At 42.9% G+C, this 21,202-nt stretch overlaps 1 protein-coding gene across 12 annotated transcripts in view; it reads right to left on the reverse strand.

Annotated features, from left to right (window-relative positions):
- Positions 1–21,202, reverse strand: part of POGZ (pogo transposable element derived with ZNF domain) — a 45,076-nt gene that overhangs the window by 9,539 nt on the left and 14,335 nt on the right. For 4 of the 12 annotated variants that reach the window (XM_090053550.1, XM_090053548.1, XM_090053547.1 and 1 more), the window contains 9 exons: positions 20,317–20,475; positions 10,079–10,126; positions 7,036–7,211; positions 5,621–5,729; positions 4,843–5,136; positions 3,651–3,845; positions 2,719–2,828; positions 1,990–2,324; positions 333–487 (listed from right to left, as the gene is read on the reverse strand). In XM_090053550.1, the coding sequence (XP_089909676.1) occupies positions 333–487; positions 1,990–2,324; positions 2,719–2,828; positions 3,651–3,845; positions 4,843–5,136; positions 5,621–5,729; positions 7,036–7,211; positions 10,079–10,126; positions 20,317–20,475 (1,581 nt within the window). The remainder of the gene's footprint in view (positions 1–332; positions 488–1,989; positions 2,325–2,718; positions 2,829–3,650; positions 3,846–4,842; positions 5,137–5,620; positions 5,730–7,035; positions 7,212–10,078; positions 10,127–20,316; positions 20,476–21,202) is intronic. The other 8 variants (XM_090053552.1, XM_090053553.1, XM_090053556.1 and 5 more) reach the window with 5 other exon arrangements.

The raw sequence follows: 21,202 nt of genomic DNA on the forward strand, positions 1-21,202 counted from the left end.
CCAGCTATTATTTAAATTTAAGAAAACAAATGACAGTGCCCCAACAACAGTGCAACAGCTGCCTCAGATCAAAATGTCACTCCTTTAGTAGGTTTGTATCAGAACCGGAACATTATCCAGTCAAGTCTTTGCCTTCAGAATGCCCTTGGGAAGGAAATCACTTTAGACAAATTGCAATGCAATTTAACTTGAACTTCTGTATGCACGTAAGAAAATGGTCATTCCAAGTAATCACTGAGCACAGTCTCCAAGCCAGCGACAGAAGCCCTGGAATGAATGGTCTGCTTGAGATGCTTGCACTGAAATCTTGAGACAGACAACCTGCCACTTACTTGTTGACTCATAGGGACTGTGAACATTCTCTAGATGGCACTGCAGCTGGAAAGGAGTAGTGAACTGTCTGTAGCAGTGCTGGCAGATAGTATGGACATCTACCTCCCCATTCTGCTGATCTAGTTCAACATGGTGTTTCATGTGATTCATAAACCTTAAGGAGGAGAGAAGAGTGCATGTGAAAATAAATCCAAGCACGTTCACATCAATAGCACTGATTCTGGAAGACAAACGAAGGGCGCATCAACTTTTTGGTGTTGCTTTAGATGAGTGGTAGAGACTTTCCAAAATTACAGAAAATAAGGGTTGGAAGGGACCTCAGGAGGTCACATCTAGTTCAATCCCTGCTCAAAGCAGGACCAGCCCCAACTAGATCATCCCAACCAAGGCTTTGTCTAGTTAGGGCTTAAACACCTCCAAGGAGGGAGACTCCACCACCTCTCTAGGTAACCTGTTCCAGAGCTTTACTACCCTCCTAGTGAGAAAGGTTTCCCTAATATCTAACCTAATTATTCATCAAACTAAACGCAACGTGCGTCTAGGATGTGTGTCCTCCCTGCTCCTCTTGCCAAAACCATAACTGGCATGATGAAAACTCTCCTAACCAGCCACCTCTTGGGGGGGCAGGTAGACAGCATAATGGTGGGCATTTTGTCATAAAGGGCCAAAACATCTGTTGGAGAATTTCTGGTCTTGAATAAGGACATAGATAGAATTCTCCATTTGCCAAGACAAAGCTTACCAGGTCATAGACAAATTTGAATACTACCTATTGTCAAGATAAGACAAGATACAAGCTTTGTACTGTAGTTTTCTCTACAAATAGGAAATTACTTCTTCAGCCCTTGGGTTGTAACTGAACTGGATAAAGCAAGAGAGAACAATTCTTCATTATGTTCCAGAAGTCAGGTTAGTGGTGAGTAGGGGCAGATCCAAGGGGCTTGCTCTGGTGCACTCACACCCCCTTTGATTCCTACTCTACTGAAAGTCTAAAACCAATTGTCTGGCATTGACAGCAGCATTTCTAGTCAGGCAGTGGTGAGGGATTCATCTGAATTTCATGGTTCATTGTAATCTACCTAATTCTGTCTAAACTCTTCATTCCTCAGGTGTTAACAACCCTCTCTCATTTTAATGGTCTCGATGTTCCACCAATCAAGCCAACCTTTGTTCTGCCATTTTGCTGTCTGTTACCTGCTCCCAGTAATGAAGCTCCTATTTTACAGGTCTGCAGACTGTTTTGAACTCGTTCCAATGACGTTATATTTGTTTTTGCTTCAATCTTTAACTGCATAATAGAGTCATAGGCCCCTAGCAAATTAATAATACTTCTAGTTTATTTTTAACTGGAGAAAAATATGCATTATTTTATGTATTGATGCACCTTGCCATTTGCATCCCCCTTTTCAAAATCCTTTATTTGCCTATAGTGGTAAGTGAAACTTTCCATCTGCATTTTCTGACAGAATCAGGATTCTATCACTCTGAGAGATGCATCTTTGCTACTGACTCATCCTGTGACCATGCCCAAAACATTTTCCCTCTCTGGGAGCTGTAGTGGTCCTGCAGACTAAAAGTAACTCAGTGTGAGTTCTGCAGACCAAATGTGTTAGAGATGCACTACGCTGTTGTAACAACACATGACATCCATCTTACCGTATGTTGTTCTTTAGCCTCTTGGTGCAGTGTGGACACCGGAAGGATGTTGGGACCTTGGGGAAGTTCAGCAGCTGATTGACTTTGCCCCCATCCCGGCCATAGTAGAAATCATCTACTAACATGATGAGCTTGCTCTGGGATGAGTCCCCTATGTTTTCAGTTGGCTCTGGTGCTTTAGCAGGTGGGGACAGTGCAGGGATAGGCGTAGATGAGGGTGGTGAAGCAACAGCTGCAGTTTTTTCTGGAGATGGAGGCTTTGTTGACTGAATATTTGGTTCAGGTTCCAGGGATTTTCCTTTCTTGAGGAATTCAACCATATCAGGACAGCAGTACTAAAGGAGAAAGAGCCATACTAATGCTTAGAGCATATCTAGCAGAAGTTTACTACAGATACCACAGGGGCTGGGTCCTCACTGGATCGCACAGGCTAAGTGGGCTAGGCCTTATTAGAACTGGAATACAAGACCTCCAAACACTGCCAAAGGGGTAATGTGGATTAAAGAGGGGTGCTCTTCTCTCTGTTTCAGTGCTGCTAGGTGAGATCAGAAAGGGCTTCATCAAGCTCCCACCTACCTGGGGTTATTCAAGATCTCAGTGCACAGTTTCCATTTCCCTTGCCACCTTCAGGTGTTATCTTTACCCAAACCCCTGCTCATGAAGGGGAATTTTTTGCACAAGATGACTGACAACAGTAACTCTGTAACTCATCCCAGAGCAGCAACTTACACACATGTGTCCTCTTAAAGCTTCAGTGACTCGGAACTGGGCGTTGCATCTTGGGCACACTTTCCGGCCGCCATCTTGCAAGTCAAACGTGGGGATAGGAGAGGAGCTGACTGTAATCAAGAGAGACTGGTAAGGCTGGTCAGGAATCTGGTCTTGCTCTTACACTCCAATTTAAATCTGGACCTGTCTTTTGGCTCCTGTGAAAATGCTTCTTTACAAAAGTGATAATTTTAACTGCTAACAGAACTTGGGATAAAAAGAATGGAAATATGCAGATATATGCTTATATATAATAGCCCACAGGACACACATGCTCCCTGTCCACCAGAAATTTGCTGTTCTCTTTGGGTTTCTCAACAGTACTCGGATAGACTTCTTGCAGCTAAAATCACCTTCTTTCAGTGTCCTGTCCATATCTCCCTTCTCCTAGCATCACTTCAGCACTTCTCTGTCCCCACCCACAGCAAGTTTACGTTTTTTGTCTTAGTGTCCAAGAACAGACAGAAGCCCAGGATCTGGATGGCTATAGAGGTGGTGTCATATTACCTTTAGCCTTTACCTCCCCAAAGGGAATGCCTTCTGTGGGGCAACAGCTGCACAGACTCTGCCCTTTTGTCTTTGTGGGTATTTGAAAAGAGCCCTGCATACCCTGTGGTGATGCATAAATAACAATTATACAGAGAAATGCCCCTGATCATTTTGTGTATGGACCACTCTGTGATCAGGCACCCACCAAGTAAAACTCTAGGCCAATCAAGAGACAACATTCAACAGTACAGCTGCTCGACACAAGCTTTTCTCCTCTTCCTTGAAATTGCAACATACTTTATTAACATTTTCTGCTCCAGAAACGGAATACTTGGAAGTTCTGTAGACTGCTGGGTTCTCAGACACACCAAGAGGACTGAAAATATAGGTGCTATTGTTCGTACCTTTTAGTGATGATGACTCCGAAACACTGGGTCTCTGGGAACTGTGTGCTGGGCTGTTGTTAGAAACCACGAGTGGACCAGGACTCTGCCCTAATGAAGGGACGGTATTCAGGGTATTCACCAGCTTAGCAACCTCATTGCTGTTCTCTCCAGTCACTCCAGGTCTTTTCACCGTCACAAAGCTTGCAATGCTCACTACCAAAAGGATAGAGAGTGGAGGGACATTTAGAAAGATCAGATCTAATGTACCAGGTGAACCCCTTGTTTAGCATGTCTCCTGCCTCCTGACATATCACATCAGACTACAGGTCTACCATGTAAGACTATAAATCCATCAATTCTGGTAAACACTGGGTGCATCTACACGTTGCCATATGGTGACATGTGTCAGTATTTCCAAAAGTAAGTTGCCATAGCAGCACATTATAACTGGGTAGTGTGACAGCTACCAGCGTCATAGCTGGCAATCACATGTACACCCACATGATTACTATGTAGGACAATGTGTAGACACACCCACTGGTAGCTAGTGACCAATACCTGATTCATTAGAACTGGGTCTTGAGGACTGGGGGAGGAAAATACTTTCATGATCCCTCCAGCTAACAGTTTCCACTCAGAAACACAAGGCGTATGTATAGGTAACTGATGATCCACACTCCTTTTCTAAATCCAGCCATATACTTGACTCTAACTTCCTAAAGTTAATTACACCGCCTGAACCATTTGTCAAGAAGTATTTTAATTTGTTTGAGCTGTTTCCCATTATTTTTGAGAAATCCTTTGGTTCTTGTACTATGAAGCAAGAACAAAAAAAGGGGAAATAATTAGTATCCACTTATACCTTCCTTAATTTTATAGCTTTACCATCCAAAACATACAAATGATTAATTATGCATTTTTGAGGGCCTTTTATTTGAGGATCTAAAAGCAGGCTAGACACAAGAATTAGTTAGTTCTCATATGGGCAGGGAAGATATGGAAGAATTACCTCTGTTTAACAGATGGGTAAACTGAGGCAAAGAGTGGTTAAGGGACTTGCCCACAGTCATGCAGTGTGTCAGTGACAGAGCCAGGAGTAGAACCCAGGAGTTCTGACTCCCACTGCCAGGCTCAAGCCACCTGGCACACATCTGAAGATCAAATGATAAGCAGTGTCATGGGTCCCATCACTTTCCATGGGAAGTCTTACCTAATTTGGGGTTAGTAGCTTGACTGGACTGCCCTGGCTGCTGCACAGTTAACTGTCCAAGTGTTGTTGGTTGCGTTGAAGTAGGAGTTGTGGAGGTGCTGGGAGTGGACTTACTTTGCTGTTGTGCCTGGGACTGTGGTACAGTGCTCCTGATGGTAAGCGTGGCCGGAATGACCGTAGTGAAAGTGTTGGTGGTGGGTCGGACCGGCATGGTTGTACCTGGTCTCACCTGGGCCATTTGAGAGAACACCTGAGGAACTCCAACTGCTGGTTTAACGAACTGTGTACCTGGGGCTTTGAAAAGAACACAAGATGCAGATACAGATACTAACTCCTTTTTGACAAGTCAGAAATCTAAACTGCCTGTTTTAAATGGAGATCATAGCTCTTCAACACACCAGAAAACAGTTTCCTTTTCCAAGGGTGAAATGAACACAGACAAGGTAAAAATTCCATTTCCTACAATTTCAGGTAGGATTTTCACACAGGACTTAAATTACCTAAGAACACAAGCCCTGTTCATACTCAATGGGCTCACACTCCCGCAAACACTTATGCATGCATGTAATTTTATGACAGTGAGCGACCCCAATGGGATGACATGCAGCAGCAAAATGTTCAGGGCCACAGGCACTTCGGAGAATTCCAGCTTTCAGGTGCTGACTGTCATGTAAGAAAGGAAAAGGTTTCCAAATAGTATTTTTCACTTCACATCCAACTGCTTGCACAGAAACAAAACTGTCACAACCTCATCTGTCTCAATAGATATTTTCCTCACCTGGGACTAAGGTAATGGGTCTAACTGTTTGGCCTTGCTGTACATTCAGGACAATTCCAACCTGATTCATTGTGTTTTGTACAGGCCGCACATTCCTCACAGGAAATCCCTGCATTTAAAAAAGTAAATTCATCATTAATTTATTGATCCCAACAACCTCGACACAGACACAGAGACAGAGACAATCAGAGCACAATTCTCCAACTACATTTTGGTACAATCATCTGAGCAGTGTTCCCCAACCCTCTCCTTAGGGGTTTGCTAGGTAAATTTTGGCTCGGATCCTTTACATTTCAGAGTTATTTAATGAGCAACTCGGCAAACACTCCTGAGAAGCCGCAACATGACAGAACCAGCATTTATTCAGCACAAAGTCTTTGTACTGATTAGAGTTGGGGTTGGATCCCAGCAGAAATCCAGCCACAGGGGACCCTTCCCATACATCTGTCAGAAAAGGTAAAGAATTTTGACATAAGCAGCCCTAGTCAGAGCAATGCCAGATGCAAACGATCACAGGGATCCAGTGCAACAAATAATATTCCAAGTATTTTTATTCTTAGGTTTTCAATTTTTTTGGAAGAGTTTAGGTTTTCTTTTTGTAAACTAAGCAGCACAGCACTGAGTAATCTGTGCAGTAAGGCTCTCAATAGAGCAGCATCATTCCTGTCACTACAGTGGGGCAACTCTGCTCCCTTCCCTTCCTGCTAGAACTGGGGTCCTGGAGTGCAATTTCTTGTTTCTACCTGTTGTTATCCTCTCCTCTGGCTACCTTCCTGCTCCCTGCTAAAAATCAATGGAAATAATTTTCTACAAGCTTAACAGCTGCTATAGTCACCCTCAAAGGGGAGCAAGGTCAAGTACTTTGGGACAGAACAAAGTGGAAGCTGCAAATAATAAGACTGACCAGCAAGGAATTTTCAAATAATACGTGCATTCACTTAATTAATTTAACAGCAATTTTTTGAACAACTGCAAGAGACTAACACAGACTAGTCAAACATTTCTAAGTAGCAGCTTGTTCTAGGCTTAATGTGGAAGTCCTTATTTAGGCAAAACTTCCAAAAGTCAGTGGAAGTTCTGATAAAGTTAGGTCCCATAAAATGAATGAAACAGAACCACTACTTCAAATCCAACTCAGTGCAGTAAGGCTTTGGCAAGCTCAGATCAATATGAAGCAGATAAATTACCCACAACACAGGGACTACTGAAAAGCAAGTCATTGCTGAATACAACTGAACTAGAGCAGAGGCAGATTTACAACCCAAGCTCAACGCCCAGAGTACACAAGGCAAGACTGAAACTGGCGCCTGAGAATTTCTTAATTACTAAAGCAGTTCTTCTCACATGCATACTCAGTCTGTATGCAGCCATAGCCCAGAACCCCTGGTACATGGGTGAAGGCACACAAGACTCACCTGGGTTGTAATGAAAATAGGTTGGCTGGTCACTGGCGAATTAGTAACATGGTTAGCATTCTGCATGACCTGTACAGGTCGCAATACTGGCTGGGTTACCATTGTGCCCAGACCTGAGGTTGGGTTCTGGGTAAGGATTAATGGCTGTCCACTTTGCTGAACAAGAGGGTTGCCAGCTGCAAGAAGAAAAAGAAAGAAGTGGTTGACTAAAATCCATTATTTCCTCTCCCTCCAACTTTCCATTCTGAAGAATCAATGACAAATCTTGTCCTCTACAATTAGTATTAGTTACAGTGAACACACATTTAGAAACATTATCCAGAACTCCTACCCCTCCCACATATCCTTTTAGCAATTTTAACACTTCCACTGAGATTTTTCTGAGCTGCCTGGGGAAAAATGGGCACCCAAAACTTATAGGCAGTTTAAAAAAAAAAAATCTCAAAGATGGATTCCTTCTGTACCAGTACAACCTCTGAACACCTCTGTAGCATCATAAAGGGATTAGAAAAAGTTTCTTAGCTGGTGAAACAATTTTCCACATATGTTAACACTGAGAAAAAAAGCTATGAGACAGACCCTGCAGCAAACCCCAGTGTGCAGGGTTGTGTCAGGAGTACAACCATCCTGTAGTAGTGTAGAAATTCTGGGCAGTGCTGCCAAATGTAGACAGAGATACCACAACCATCATACTGAGGGCTGTGTCGCTTCCTGGTACAACTCAGACCTGGAAGCACACATGGCTGCCATCAAGCCATACAGCCCCTCTTCCTTTTGTATCTGGTGCCCCTTGGCACAATCCAATCTCACGTGCAGCTTCAATGTAAAGAAAAATCATCAAGCATATTTGGATCGCACAAGAGTAATCAAGATCACGAAAATACCTTAAAACTCTCTGAAGTCTTTGTCCTTTGAATTCAGGAACTTTTTATTAAACCAGGGTAACACTTCATTTACCCTGCATAGAGGCTTTAAAGCAGGGGAAAATACAGTGTCTTGTGTTCTCTGAATTCAATATCACACATTGTATAAAATATTCCAACACAATCCCTTTGGTTTGTGAGAGTGATAATGCTGGTGTTTCCCTACTGTTGTGTCCCAATGCACCTCCATGGCCTGTTTCTATTACAGGCATTTCTAGTAATACTCCTTATAGAGTTGCTTAACACTTTCTATTATAAAACTGGTTTTTTGCATGTAGTTTTGCGAAATTTTAACTGTTCAGCTGCAGCACCCACTGCTTCTAGTTAAAGTTGCCTAAGGATAAGCAACCGAAAATGGTACTCATTTTTACAAACATGTAACAGTTCAGGCTACAGGCTTCCATGACAGGTGTCTGCCTGTAACCGGAATTTTGGAAATTTCTGACATTTGAAAATTTGCAGCAGAAATTTCCTTAGTCCCTGGCATGTGCCTTTAGTGATCTCAAATTGGACCAGGTTTTTTGCCTTGAAAATCTCAGTTTGCACATACACTAGAGATCTGTTAGAGGCTGACTGCCTTATTCTCCAAGAGCGTGAACTATTTCCACACAGCTCCCATATGGCAACCAACGTGAGCTTGTGCCCTCCCCACAGAGTGCTAGCATGCTCAATCCCAAGGCTGCAAGAAAATGTAGGGACTGATCAGGACTATCCCTGCAAAACTCTTCCTGGCAGCCAAGGGGCTAAGGTAACACTGGCACCAAGAGCAGGGAGACTGAGAACACAGCAGAGACAGCAATCTCCCCTCTGGCATCCAGACAAAATTAAGAGAAGGAAGGGTCTTGACATGCTGAATTAAATGAAGATGGGGGAAGAGAAGAGGGGACATGATAAGGCATAGGGATGCCACAGGGCGGAACAGTCTTAATCACTTAAAACACCCCCAACAAAGCCTGAAACATGTCAGGATTCTTGATCCCTATCATTTGCTGATGCCAGTAAACCAAGGTGAAATCTGCTGGCAAAGTATGTGTCTCACTCCCCTCTGCTGGCTGGTCCACATCATCTACTGCTACTAGCTAACTGCTTAACTCAAGTCTCTGTGGTAGTTCTAAAGACCCAACCCCCATACTGAACCACATGGAGGTTAGTATGACTCCACGTGATGTCATGCAACATCCAGCTCTCTGGGTTTGTTTGGTTTGATTTTTTTTTTTTTTTATAAGCTTAGGAAATAATTTTATTACATTTTTAAGACAGGTAGGGTAAAAGAACTGTGTGATTGCAAAGTCAAGTGCTAAAAAGGTAGGAAATTCCGGGAGATTGCCTGTGCAACCTTAATTCACCCCCCTTTGCGCATATAACAATATTGACTTTAATTACATGATTACACACTGTATTTTCCACAGAATCCCTGCCTCATTTTGTGCACAGAACAGGTGGTGCTCAGGGAATGAATCAAGGTTGTGAAGCAAGTGAGGCTTTGCTGTCTGTAGCAATTTATCTCTTTAAAAATGTTGGAAAGTCAGCAGTGAATGAACAAAGTGCCTGTAGGTAGAAAAAAAGGTGGTCCCAGGCCTGAGGCAGAGGACTTGTTACCCAAAGTAAATTCTACCCCTGCTTTTTCCATCATGTTTTTCAGTGGATACTGGGAAATTGACTGATAACTAACTCTTTACAGTATCTTTCCCAATTTCTACATGCCTTATTTAAGCCACTTGGGGCCTGATGTGAAAACATGCTGAGAGCTAGAATTACAACTGAAGTCAAGAGCCATGTTTCATATACATGAAGTATTAAAGCAATATTAAATGTTCTGAAAAGATCAAACTGTAGACATCATAAATTTGACTTCCCAAATTAGTGGGACACTTAATATTGTTGACTTCAGTCTCTCTGTCTTGCATCTTCCTCTGTAAAATTGAAACATTCCAATCTCTCACAGGGAGACTATGAAGGCAAATTTATTCATGTTTGTGAACCACTCAGATATTGCAGCTATGAGTGTCACATTGAGTAAATTTTATACTACCATATTCAGGATTTAACTAGCACACAGTCAAAAAGGCATGGAGCTACATAGTGAATAATGAGGATAAAAAGAAGGACTGAATAGCTACCCATTCTGTCAGCAGCATTGATCCTGTGCACTGACTGAGGCAGAGGTCCTGTGGAAAAAATAGCACATGATCATGTAACTCAAGATTGTATCAAAATGTATATGCACAAGAAAGCTGAATTAAGGTTGCACTGGTAAGCAGACAGGCAAATACTTTACCAAAAAAAGTCACTAGTGCCATCCCACACACGAAAGAACTATACTGGGATCTCCTTTCAATAAGCATTTCATGCAGTACTGGCAATTCAGGGAGTGTTGTTCTTCAAATTGTTATTGAGTCAATATTAGCTGGTATATATGCTGCCAGATATGGGGTCTTTCAAGAGTTAGAAAACCAAGATTATTAATGATGCGAGGGTGATACTTGTACAAGTAGTTAACACTGGGGTCTTAGCCAAAAACCAGTAAGGTTGAAAGTTATTCACCCTACAGGAACCCTGTTTCTCTAAGCCGTGTTGTCCACACAGATTCTGTTCCTGAGGTACGTATGTCCCAAGTGCACTTGAAGGGAAGGAACTAGTTTCATAGAGTTCAAAGGGGGAATCCATCAAATCTACTAACATAGTATTGAGGTCAGCGCTTTCCAAACTGGGAAAGGAGGGGGATTATGTATGAGGCTTTTCAGGAATTATGCCACTGCAAGAGTGGCCAGGATGGGAGGGCAATGCTGGGGGGATAGAATGGGTATGGATCCCAGACAGAAAAGCCAGCTTTATAAGTAAGTCTGGCTAAAAAATATCCTGCTTTGCAGCAAAATGTCCTGAACCTCTATCGAACTACTTCTTTTGGCAGGTGTCATCCACTCAGCATCCAGGCTGTTGGAAATAGGGAAGCTGAGTTCCAATATAAAATCTGACTTGTTTTTGAAGACTGTCAGGCAGAGCTAACAGTGTGATGAGAAGCTACATCAAAAAGTTCAACAGACCCAACTTGCAGAACTGCTCGGACTTTGCTGGAACTACTATAATCATGTTTCAGTGTTACCCTTGTTATCATGGGAATAAGCAGCCGGAAAGGCATACATCCATCAGTCCCTACCTTTTAAGACTTTGACCATATGGGTGATCATCTTCTTTGGACTGTCTCAAGCTTGTCCACGTCCTTGTTAAAGTGTGGTGCCCAGAACTGGATGCAGTACTCCAGCTGCAGCCTCACCACTGCTGAGTAGAGTGGATGAAAAAGGCATGCATCATGACTCAAGTCCCTTCTACAAAAAAAAAAAATGTTCAGCACTTTGGCCAGTGACAAAACACATCTGTTCTTGGGAATTTCCACTTGTGAAAAGTGTATGAACCTCCGTGCCATTCGTAGATCATTTCTGGTTGTGAAAAACTGCCTGCTGAGTTAAGTCACCAAGGTGTTCTGAAGACCAAGAAGTTGCAAAACCACTGATATGATTTAGCTCCAGCTGCATGACCTCCTGACAAAAAAGGGATGATTCCCCTCTGTTGACACACTACAGTGCTGTACTGCTGCCAATCTGGATCTGTACTATGGATTTTTGAAGAAGCAGGAAACATTTTGCATTACCGTGGTCAACAGTTCCAAGTTCTAGAATGTCAGTATGGAGGCAAGATCCTTGAGGGGACCATTTGAAATAAAACGTTCACATTTGATCAATTTTCTAGCTTCAGACCACATGGGAATAGTCTTCTTGTTGTTCCTTAGGCACAGTGACTCACTCAGAGGCAAGTTACACATGTGACTGTTCCTAAGGGTGAGACTGTAGTAGCGGCAGTTTTATACACTCACATCCCAAGAGGTGACAAGGCACAAAGTAGTCAAAACATCTGCTGCTTAAGACAACATTAGCCTGGATTAAAGGATGAAAATTATATTTGTGAAGTCAATTTTTGTCATCATAATTCTGAGGTTCCAATATCTTGATTCCATTTTTCAAATCTGGTGATGCGAGGTGCTGGGAAGGGTACAATAGTGCACAGCTGAAGAAGTCTTTCCACCAGTCCTTAACAAGGACTTCTTGTGGGACTGAGAACAGGGCACACAACCTAAAACTCCCAGGTATGTTCCCACTGATGTTCTTGAGCGATCTCAAAGTTAGCGAATGAGATTTCATTTTGTCTGGAATCTTGTGGAAGGTAAATTTTCACTGATCTTGAGTTTCACAATACTCCAAGCTGGTGTCTGCACACTTTTTTTATCATTGGCTTTGAAGTGAAGTAAGATCCCAAGGGGCTGTGAACTCCCCATATCCAAGTCAGTCACCTGCTTGGGTCTCTTTCCTCCTATCAGCCAGTCACTGGGTAATTAGGTGAATCCAGGTCTCTCCTCTTCTCTTCTAAGTGAGTTGCCATTACTGCCAGATACTCCATGCAAACCCTTCGGGCCACAGACATACCAAAACACAGGACCTCTTCTAGTATTGAGATGCTCCTATAAGGAATCTGAGGCATTTTTTATGGGATGTATGAACTGGTCTCTCACTACCAGCCTCCTGCAGGTCAAGAGGAGCAAACCAGCCCTGAAGAACTAATGAGAACAAATATTACAGACTGGGATCACCATCCTGATTTTGAAACGGTGGATAAAGACAAGACTCTGAGAGCTGAAGGTCCAGGATGGATGGCAAATCCCTTTTCTTTTTTGGGATCAAAAAGGAAGTGCTATAAAACCTACTGCGCCTGAAGAGTATATCCTTTCTTGCTCCCAGCTGTACAAAAGGAATCTACTTGTTTTAACACTCTGTCATGAGATGGGGTCCCAGAAAAAGAGTGGAGGGGTAAGGATTGAAACTGAAGAGACTAAACTGGTTTCACTGATTAGGACCCACCATTCCAGGGTAAAGCTTGCTTAATAAAATCCTGAAAATAAGACAGATAACAGGACAAAAGTAAACCTCGTGTGGCCCCACAGGTTCTCAATCTTTGCTTCAAACCCACTGCCTAGTGGAAGCCAAGGATCATGTCTTCAAGAGTGGTTCCAAGATCTTCTGCAGCCGAGTGCAAGACTGACCAGAGGAGCAATGTGAGGGATAGGTGTTGGAGTAAGCGTCGCCTTTGAGTCAGGACACAGAAACTCTTAAAAACATAAACATTGGCTTGGGATCCTTGAAGGACATAATGGACACATCTGTTTTGTTACTGGCAAGTCTGTAGCTCAAATAACTGATTTCCCCGATTGTTACATAGGGTTCCCACAGGACTGAAGTCACAACACAGTTATTCTAATGGCCATTGCACACAATGTGGTGTCAGATACATCCAGCACAGCTTGGAGCAAAGTATTAACAATCAGATGTCCATTGGCTATGACAGACTATTTCCTCCTGATGTTCTTGAGAAGCCTATTTATAAACAAAGACACCTTTTGATAGTCAGTCTCCATCTGGAGGCTGGCTGCACGAGAAACTTTACAGGTGAAGAAGCCCAATTTTTTCATCCTTCTCTCTCAGCATGTGCTTGGTAAGCCCCTGCTGTTTTGATCTCTCCTAAACTGCTGGAGATGTAATTAAAAATACTCAAATCCCTTAACAAGGATCCATTGCTTCCTGACATCTCTTTTCAGCTGTCCAGGACAAATGCAGATGTATGCCATATACTTTTGCAGTCTCAGCAGACTTTTACAAAGTGCATGGTAAGCCTTGCTGGTGTAGAAAGAGGTAGACTATTCAAGATCCTGTCCATCTACACTGACTGCCTTTGACTCCTTCCAAGACACGTTCAGTTCTTTGACACCCCTGGTTTAAGGTGCTCCAACTCCTCCAGCCCGGTAGGCCAGATGAGGGTTGCTGGGCCAGTCTATGGGCCAGACTGGGACCATGCACTACAGCCAGCACTCAGGATCCTAGAATAGGGGGTCCTAACCAATGTAACCCGCTGCTGAACCCCTCTGCTGGCATGGGACACATACTGCATGCAATGCTCTACCAGATGCACCTTATGCGCTGGCTCTGGTGCCGTCTGATCTGGACTGGCTCTGGAGCCAAGACTCAGGGTTGGTTCAGTGCAGGTACCTCATGTGATGCATGCCCTGGACTGACTCCTTGTGGTGCACACAGTGCTCATGGAGCCAGGTCTAGCCCATACCAGACTAACTCCACATGCTGCACAGTGTGTGGGGTCAGCCCAAGACCCACGGGCTAGATCACAGTGCTCCACAAGCCACATCTAGCCAAGGACTGTTTGCCTGATACCCCTGCCTTAAAACAACCGAGACAGATCTAAGTAGATCCATTATCTAGGTGTGAATGAAGAAAACAGCAGACATCAGTTGCTCTTCCCCTTGCAACCGATGCTCCTGGCTCTTCTCATGCCTTTTAGGCATGTGTGAAATGTTTAATTTGTTTCTAGGAACAGTGATTGAGATATTAGGATAGTTGATGTAATAGGTTTTCTGGAATATGGTTATATGCCCCCATATGTCTGATAACAACTGTTATCCGCTGATATGGGTAGAAGTACAGAGATGGAGGATGGTACCAAGTAGCAGAGCAACCTCTGGGAGCCTTAGACAGCTTTTTATCTAAAATTCTCTAGAATCCCTCTCTGAATATCTCTGTGCTATCCAGGCAGGGGAAGATGCTTGGTTGAAAGGTAAGCCTCTGCTATACTCAGCTGAGAAAGAGGAAAAGGACTACAAGGGGAGGGCCAGTTTCTCAAGTGTACCCTATCTAAGCATAGGAGAGGCCGGTACCAGTGACCCAGAAGCTTCTGTTTGTATGTCACCACCTTTAATCTTTTAAGGAGAGAAGACACTGCTGTCTGTGGGTTTTATATATCTTTTAGCACAGCACATGGTTTAGATGCTGCAGTAGTGGGTACCAAGGAGGAAGGACTACTATCTCAGATGCACTGAATGCTGAGGCTCCTAATACTGAGGCATTGGTGAGGGCTAAAGAGTTAGTATCAAATTTGTACCTGATTTAGACATGACCCTAGTACTGATTTAGAAGGCAGTGCCTGGGCACCAGAAGTTCTCAGTTTTATGGCCGATGGATGAATGAAAATGATAAATCATGAACTTTACAACCCTTTCATCCCAGTCTGTCAGGGAGAACAACTTCAGCCAGGCTCATCTTTGGAGTGCGGCACCTTCCTGCCCGTCAGACATCAGTGCTGACAATACTGACAGACAGTCCACTCTGTAGCGAATGTGGTTTGAAATCTCAAGATACAGTCCTGGATTGCCAGGGCCACTAGGAAAAAACAATGCTGTGACCAAGCGCAGCTTTTACTGGGCAAAGTGTCATAGAATCATAGAAGCAGGGTCAGAAGGGACCTTGTAGATCTTCCAGTCCGACCCTCCGCCTGGGCGGGAGAAAAACTGGACTCAAATGGAGTCCCGCCAGGTAGGCATCAAGCCTCTTCTTAAAGACCGCCAGGGTAGGAGCCAGCACCACTTCCCTTGGAAGTTGGTTCCAGCTTCTAGCCGCCCTAACTGTGAAGTAGTTCTTGCGGATGTCTAATCTAAATAAAGACCAGTCTTAAAATCCATGTGGCTTTTGACCCAATCCCAGAACCCCAGTATAAGGGGAAGATGTGAGTTGAACTACCTGAAACATGAAAATTACACTTGTTGGCAATAAATACGTGACAGAGAGAAAAACACACCAACTAAACTACATGGCAGGTGGAGTAAGCAGATCCTACAGAGCTCCATCTTACAGTTGTGGGAGATACACAGATGCTAAGAGGACACCTGTGTGCTCCATGCTTTAAACCCTTAAATGAGGCAGTATGAAAGTACCCATGCAACATGCCCAATGGGAAATGAAAGCATCTAATCCCATGTGCCTGGAGAACATATGTATCAAGAAAGGAATCTGTGTGGACTGTCACCCCAAGGAAAGAATGACATTCTGTTTTAATTAGATGTAGCACTCTCTCTCCCTTTCTGTCCTAATCTGCCATATAGTCTTGTTGTGTGCCATTAGGCAGTTTTTGTACATTAGTCACAAACAAAATATTTCCTTTGTCTAATTTCAACATTTCAGGTGTGAAATCCCTTTGTGATTCTTGCTGTGAAAAGTGTTACAGAAGTACAAGATACATTCTGATTTGATGGGGGATTTATTACAAAAAGTCAAAGTATCACATCGATGTGCACCTACCACATTTTCTTATTAGCAACACTGGAGCAACCCTTTATAAAAAAAAAAATCAAAGCTGACAGACAAGTATCACACCTTCTAGTTACATATGTAAACACCAGGGAGAGAGAAGGATTATAGTTAGGATAGGACAAACATGTGTAACAAGGAGCACTCAAAGAAAATTCAGGCTGAATGCCTGTTTGAATGACCGTCTGAAAGCTCAACTACGTTAGACTATAAAAGTCTCCCCAAGGGAAGTAGTGGAAGCCCAAGAGCTTTGGACTTTAAAATCAAGCAGTAGAGAAAAATGCAGCTCTAGCAGGGTGATGAAATAGATAGCTAATAGGTAATTTCCACCTATAGCTTCTGCAATTCTATTTTCTGATTCATGAATGGATGAGTCCACTCCACTATGCCCTCCTACTCTGCTCTTCTGGCGAGCTAGTGTCTAGGGTGTTTTAATATTGAGAAGTCTGACACCCCCATGAAGGAATTCCCACACCAACTTGGTTACTGAAGGCTCAGCTGGCATAGAAGCTACATTTTTATTAATGTGGATGTTGTTGCTTTGGGTAGGTTATGTTTTAGGCCTGCTAGGTTGTGTGTAGCGGTACCTTTATCCCAGAGTAGGGATGTCGAACATACAACTCCTGGGGGTGGGTCATCTGGCCTGTGGAACTTCTGGCTGCAGCTGCCAGCAGCAAAGGAGTTAATGCCATCACCACTCAGCCCTGGTGCCACCGCTCAGCCTGTTTGCTGTGGCTGCTGTGTCAGCACAGCAAGCATTCAGAGGGTGAATGGTGCTATCCAATTTAGCATTTTCAATTGCTGATGGCAACTAAAATCAGTGACAATTGGCAAAGTGGGTGGAGCACAGGAGTGGTTAACTCCCTGGCTGCTGACAGCATAGATAGTGGCTTCAAGCAGCCGCAGCCAGATCCTACATGGGTCAGATCCAGAGGTGGACTATTTGGTCTCTGAAAAGCCTCATGATCCAGACTTGGCCTGCCACCTCATTTGTTTGACACCCCTGTCCTAAGGAAACACTGTTTATCTTGGCTGACAGAGGATGGAAGACATTTAACAGGTCCTTTGCAACAAGCCTTTTGATTTGAAACTGTTTTTAATGAATATAAATAAAACAATGCACAACAAGACAGATCATGAATGTAAAAAACTGCTAAAAGCTGGCATAATTCCCGATGTGGCTCCTTTTGTGAGCCATAGTTGCAATTTAAACCAGGACCTGATCCTCAGAGTTACTGGGACAGCAGAGACAACCAGAATCGTAGAGGTGACAGATGTCCATATGGCACTATGCCATTTAAATCCCCACTGGCAGTGAACCAAAAGGGATTCCCCTGTGACTACTGCCTCAGAAAGCAACTACTCAGGAATGAAAAGGCCATATTCACAGCCAAATATATATACATACACACACACATGTATACACACACACACACACGCATATATACACACACACACACACATACATATATACACACACACATATATACATACACATTTATTTATTTCTGGTCTTAAAAGTTAATGGGCAAAATCTCTCTCCTTTGTTGTACCTGTCCAATCAAGAAGGAAATCTAGCCTAACTCATGTAAATCGAAGGGCTCTAGAGAGATGTAGAAAATAGGTGTGCTTTTATAGTTCCTTTCATCCCAAGGAATCCCCAACACACTTTACAAATTTAAACTGCTATCAGCAAACAAAAACTACATTTAGCGGTAGGTCACAACCCAGTCAGCCAGTCTCAATTTTTTTAAGATAAGTTAAGGGGAATAACTTATGCATTCCTTTCCACTTCCACATTGCCTACTACGCTCTCAATAATACATTCCAGCACTCCATACAGCTGCCAGTTCTGTCTCTAACAGACACCAAAAAACAACACAAACAGCAATTTAACCCAACTTGTGCCTTAATGCAAGACTTTAACAGTGATAACTTAGACTTTGACACCAACCTAGTCTGTGCACATACTGCTGAGACCCTGCAAGGTACTGACACTGTCCCTTCCTCCCTTGCACATACCTCCCTTTAAAGTTCTGCTTTAGATTTCTGCAGGGATCAAAGTGTTGCTTCCTGGTCAAGCGTTGGCCAAAAAATTCTACAAGCCCTCAGGAATGCTTCTCAATATGCAGAAGTACATCCCGTGATGGCCACAGGTCCCAACATGCGGTATTTTAGTGCAGCCTGGGACCAGAGCAAATGATGAGCAGCTCCAAGGTTACAGCAAGCTGTCAATGGCATTCAAAGTTGGGTAGAGTTCAGGCAACCCCTATTTAAGCAAACAAGCCCTGCAATGCTCCACGTTGCATCTCTTCATTCATTTGCATGGACTGTTGGATTGTCGTTCAGCCACAGGTTTTCTACAAGCCCCACACAAAGAAAAATAGCTACGGAGAGCAACAGATCGAGTCAAGGTAAAATGTCTTAATGTTTTAATCTCTTCCCTGAGGATTAAATAAACTGAAGGCAGTGACATTTGCCCAGTGACAACTGCTAACACTTTCTTAACAGCCAGAAAAAAGATAATCGTGGTTAACCACAACTATGCCCCAAATCTTTAATATAGCTATTGGAGCAACAGCTGCATAGGAATGTAATACTAGCCATTCACGGCAAAGGCATTAACCGTACTTAGTGCCCTTGGACCTAGTTCATTAGGGAGACAACTTCGTGTGCATCTGTGATTTATATAAAATACAGACTGAAATTTTCTTTCAAAGTAGCCTGTGGCATTGTACTAGTAATCCTGCTAACCCGCCCATGTTCTAGATGTCCAAAGGGAATGTTTGGCACATTCAGACTCTATGCAGCAGGGATTGAAAGAGGCAGACAAAACAGTCAGGTTTTGTTTTCAGTCTCTAGGCCTCCTCCCTACATGCTCAGATGAGACTGCAGCTTTGAATTAGATTCCCATGGCAAGAACTTACCAAGACACTTATTTTTAGACTGCCCCCCTCAAAAAATAAAGAAAAAAAGGGACAAATAAGAGGGAGTTTGTCAGTCTTGACAGGATTAGAATAGAGGTACAGTCATTAGTGATGTGATAAATAATGTTCTGGATTCAGCTGCAACACAAATTCAACCTTCTACATGAAATTTGGAAACATCTGGACAGTGACCCTCCAAATGTAGAGATTTGGATACCCCTTTCCCAAGTTCAGGTTTACTGATTGGTGCCTATTGCTAACATAGCCTTTTAAGACTGAATACTATCAGCTAGTAATCATACATGCTTTGCTTTTTTAGTATTGACCTAATTAGCATGCTAGTATGGCAGGGATTTTTATTAAGTACCTGTAATTGATTCATAGCCTCCCTCTAAACCTAATTTTTCTCACTAAATACTAAAACAATGAACATTAAAAATATATGACTGTTGTCTTAGCTAAGGCTTTCAAAATGTTCTGAAAACCTACTTTTCAATAAACAAGTCACTATTCCAAATAAAGCACAGCTCTTGATTTTTTACTTGGATATCAGAACTCATTTGCCATAGAAAACTAGTACTGGATTTTTCTTTATAATGTGGGATTGTCAAACATTGACTAATAAATCTTACATTTATACAGCCCCTTAAATCCCCAAAAGGATCCCTAACATACTTTATGAATTTAATGCACTGAAATACAAAATTACCCAGAGATTACTTTAGCCATCCTGAAAATGAAGCAAGACAGCTGTCTAACAGCAAACTGAACAACAATTTTAGTACCAGAAATGAGAAATACCGTATCCAACTCAAAGAGCAGGAAGAATGGAAGGCAAGAGGACTGCTCAAGTTGGAAGCTGGCTAACAATTCCATTTTGACACCTCTACTCTTGCAAAATGCACTCTGATGATACCCAGGTGACCATAACTAGACAGGCCTTTAGTTTTCCATCTTATCTAAAAGCCAACACAATCTCAGTACTTTCTCCCAATGTCAGGGCACTGGGTTTGGTACCAAGTTATAGAAAAGAAAAACCAGCACCACTTCTTCCACCACCTGCAGATTTTCAGAAGTCTCCCATTTAAACACTGGTCTGACCCATCCCTGCTGAGTTTGTGACATCTCACAGGATCACAGTACCAGACAGGATAACTACAAATGAGGCCTAACATTTCCCCTCAAGACCCACGTGTACAAAGCATTCTAAATATTGAAAGTGGTTCTGCTTACCATTGTCGTCTGCAAACAGTGTCACTAGTGTCTTCTTAGCACTGTCACTATTTTGAGCCCCACTGCTACTGACCGACGTGGCTGTAGAGAGATTACCGCCTATGGAGGCATGGGCAACAATTGGCAGAGGGGCAGAGACAGGCTGCAGACTCACTGAAACTGCCAGGAAGGAATTGCATAATCACATTTAGAAAAAAAAAGCACAGAGGTAGTACAACGTGTTTGTACAGATGCTATGATAGCATGTACTTGATTGTACTGCTGTACTTTTTCACCAAGTAAATCCTGTACTTTCAAGAAATCCTGCTTTCTTGTCTCTGTATTTTCTACTAAGCAGCACAAGCAAGGAAAGTTATTCGACCAGTTCAACACCATGATGATTTCTTTGTTAAGCAGATTGTGCCCCGTTCCCACCCACCCCTGACTGAATCCCTTTCTCTTTCCTGGTACCATCTATCTTGGCATCATCTCCAATTGCCACACAAAGCTCCCTCAAATTCTGCTCTAGCAGGAAGAGCAAGAGAAAAAAGGTGGCACCAGAAAGCTGTAAAACTACATCCCCTCTTTGGGAACCACAGCTACATCTTCTTCACCTTCCATTATATTCATCAGCTACTCGCTTTTTAAAAGTCCAAGTGTCAAACGCTCTTCTAGACTTCCAATGTTTACTACCAGATGTGCCAAACAGCTACTGCCAAGATATTTAAGTATCAAGAATGCCTCCAGCACATTTCACACTAGGATCAGAATGTAGAATCACAGTAATGAGACATGCAAGAGACCTGTCAGATAGCTAGAACTAGCCCTGTGCTACAGTATAACACAGCCCCTATTGGTGCAAAATATTAAACTGATGCTATGCTTTATTTTAGCCAAAAGGCAAAGA

Source organism: Crocodylus siamensis, chromosome 6 (assembly GCF_052110815.1).
Source record: "Crocodylus siamensis isolate JL-2025a chromosome 6, ASM5211081v1, whole genome shotgun sequence".
Lineage (NCBI taxonomy): Eukaryota > Metazoa > Chordata > Crocodylia > Crocodylidae > Crocodylus > Crocodylus siamensis.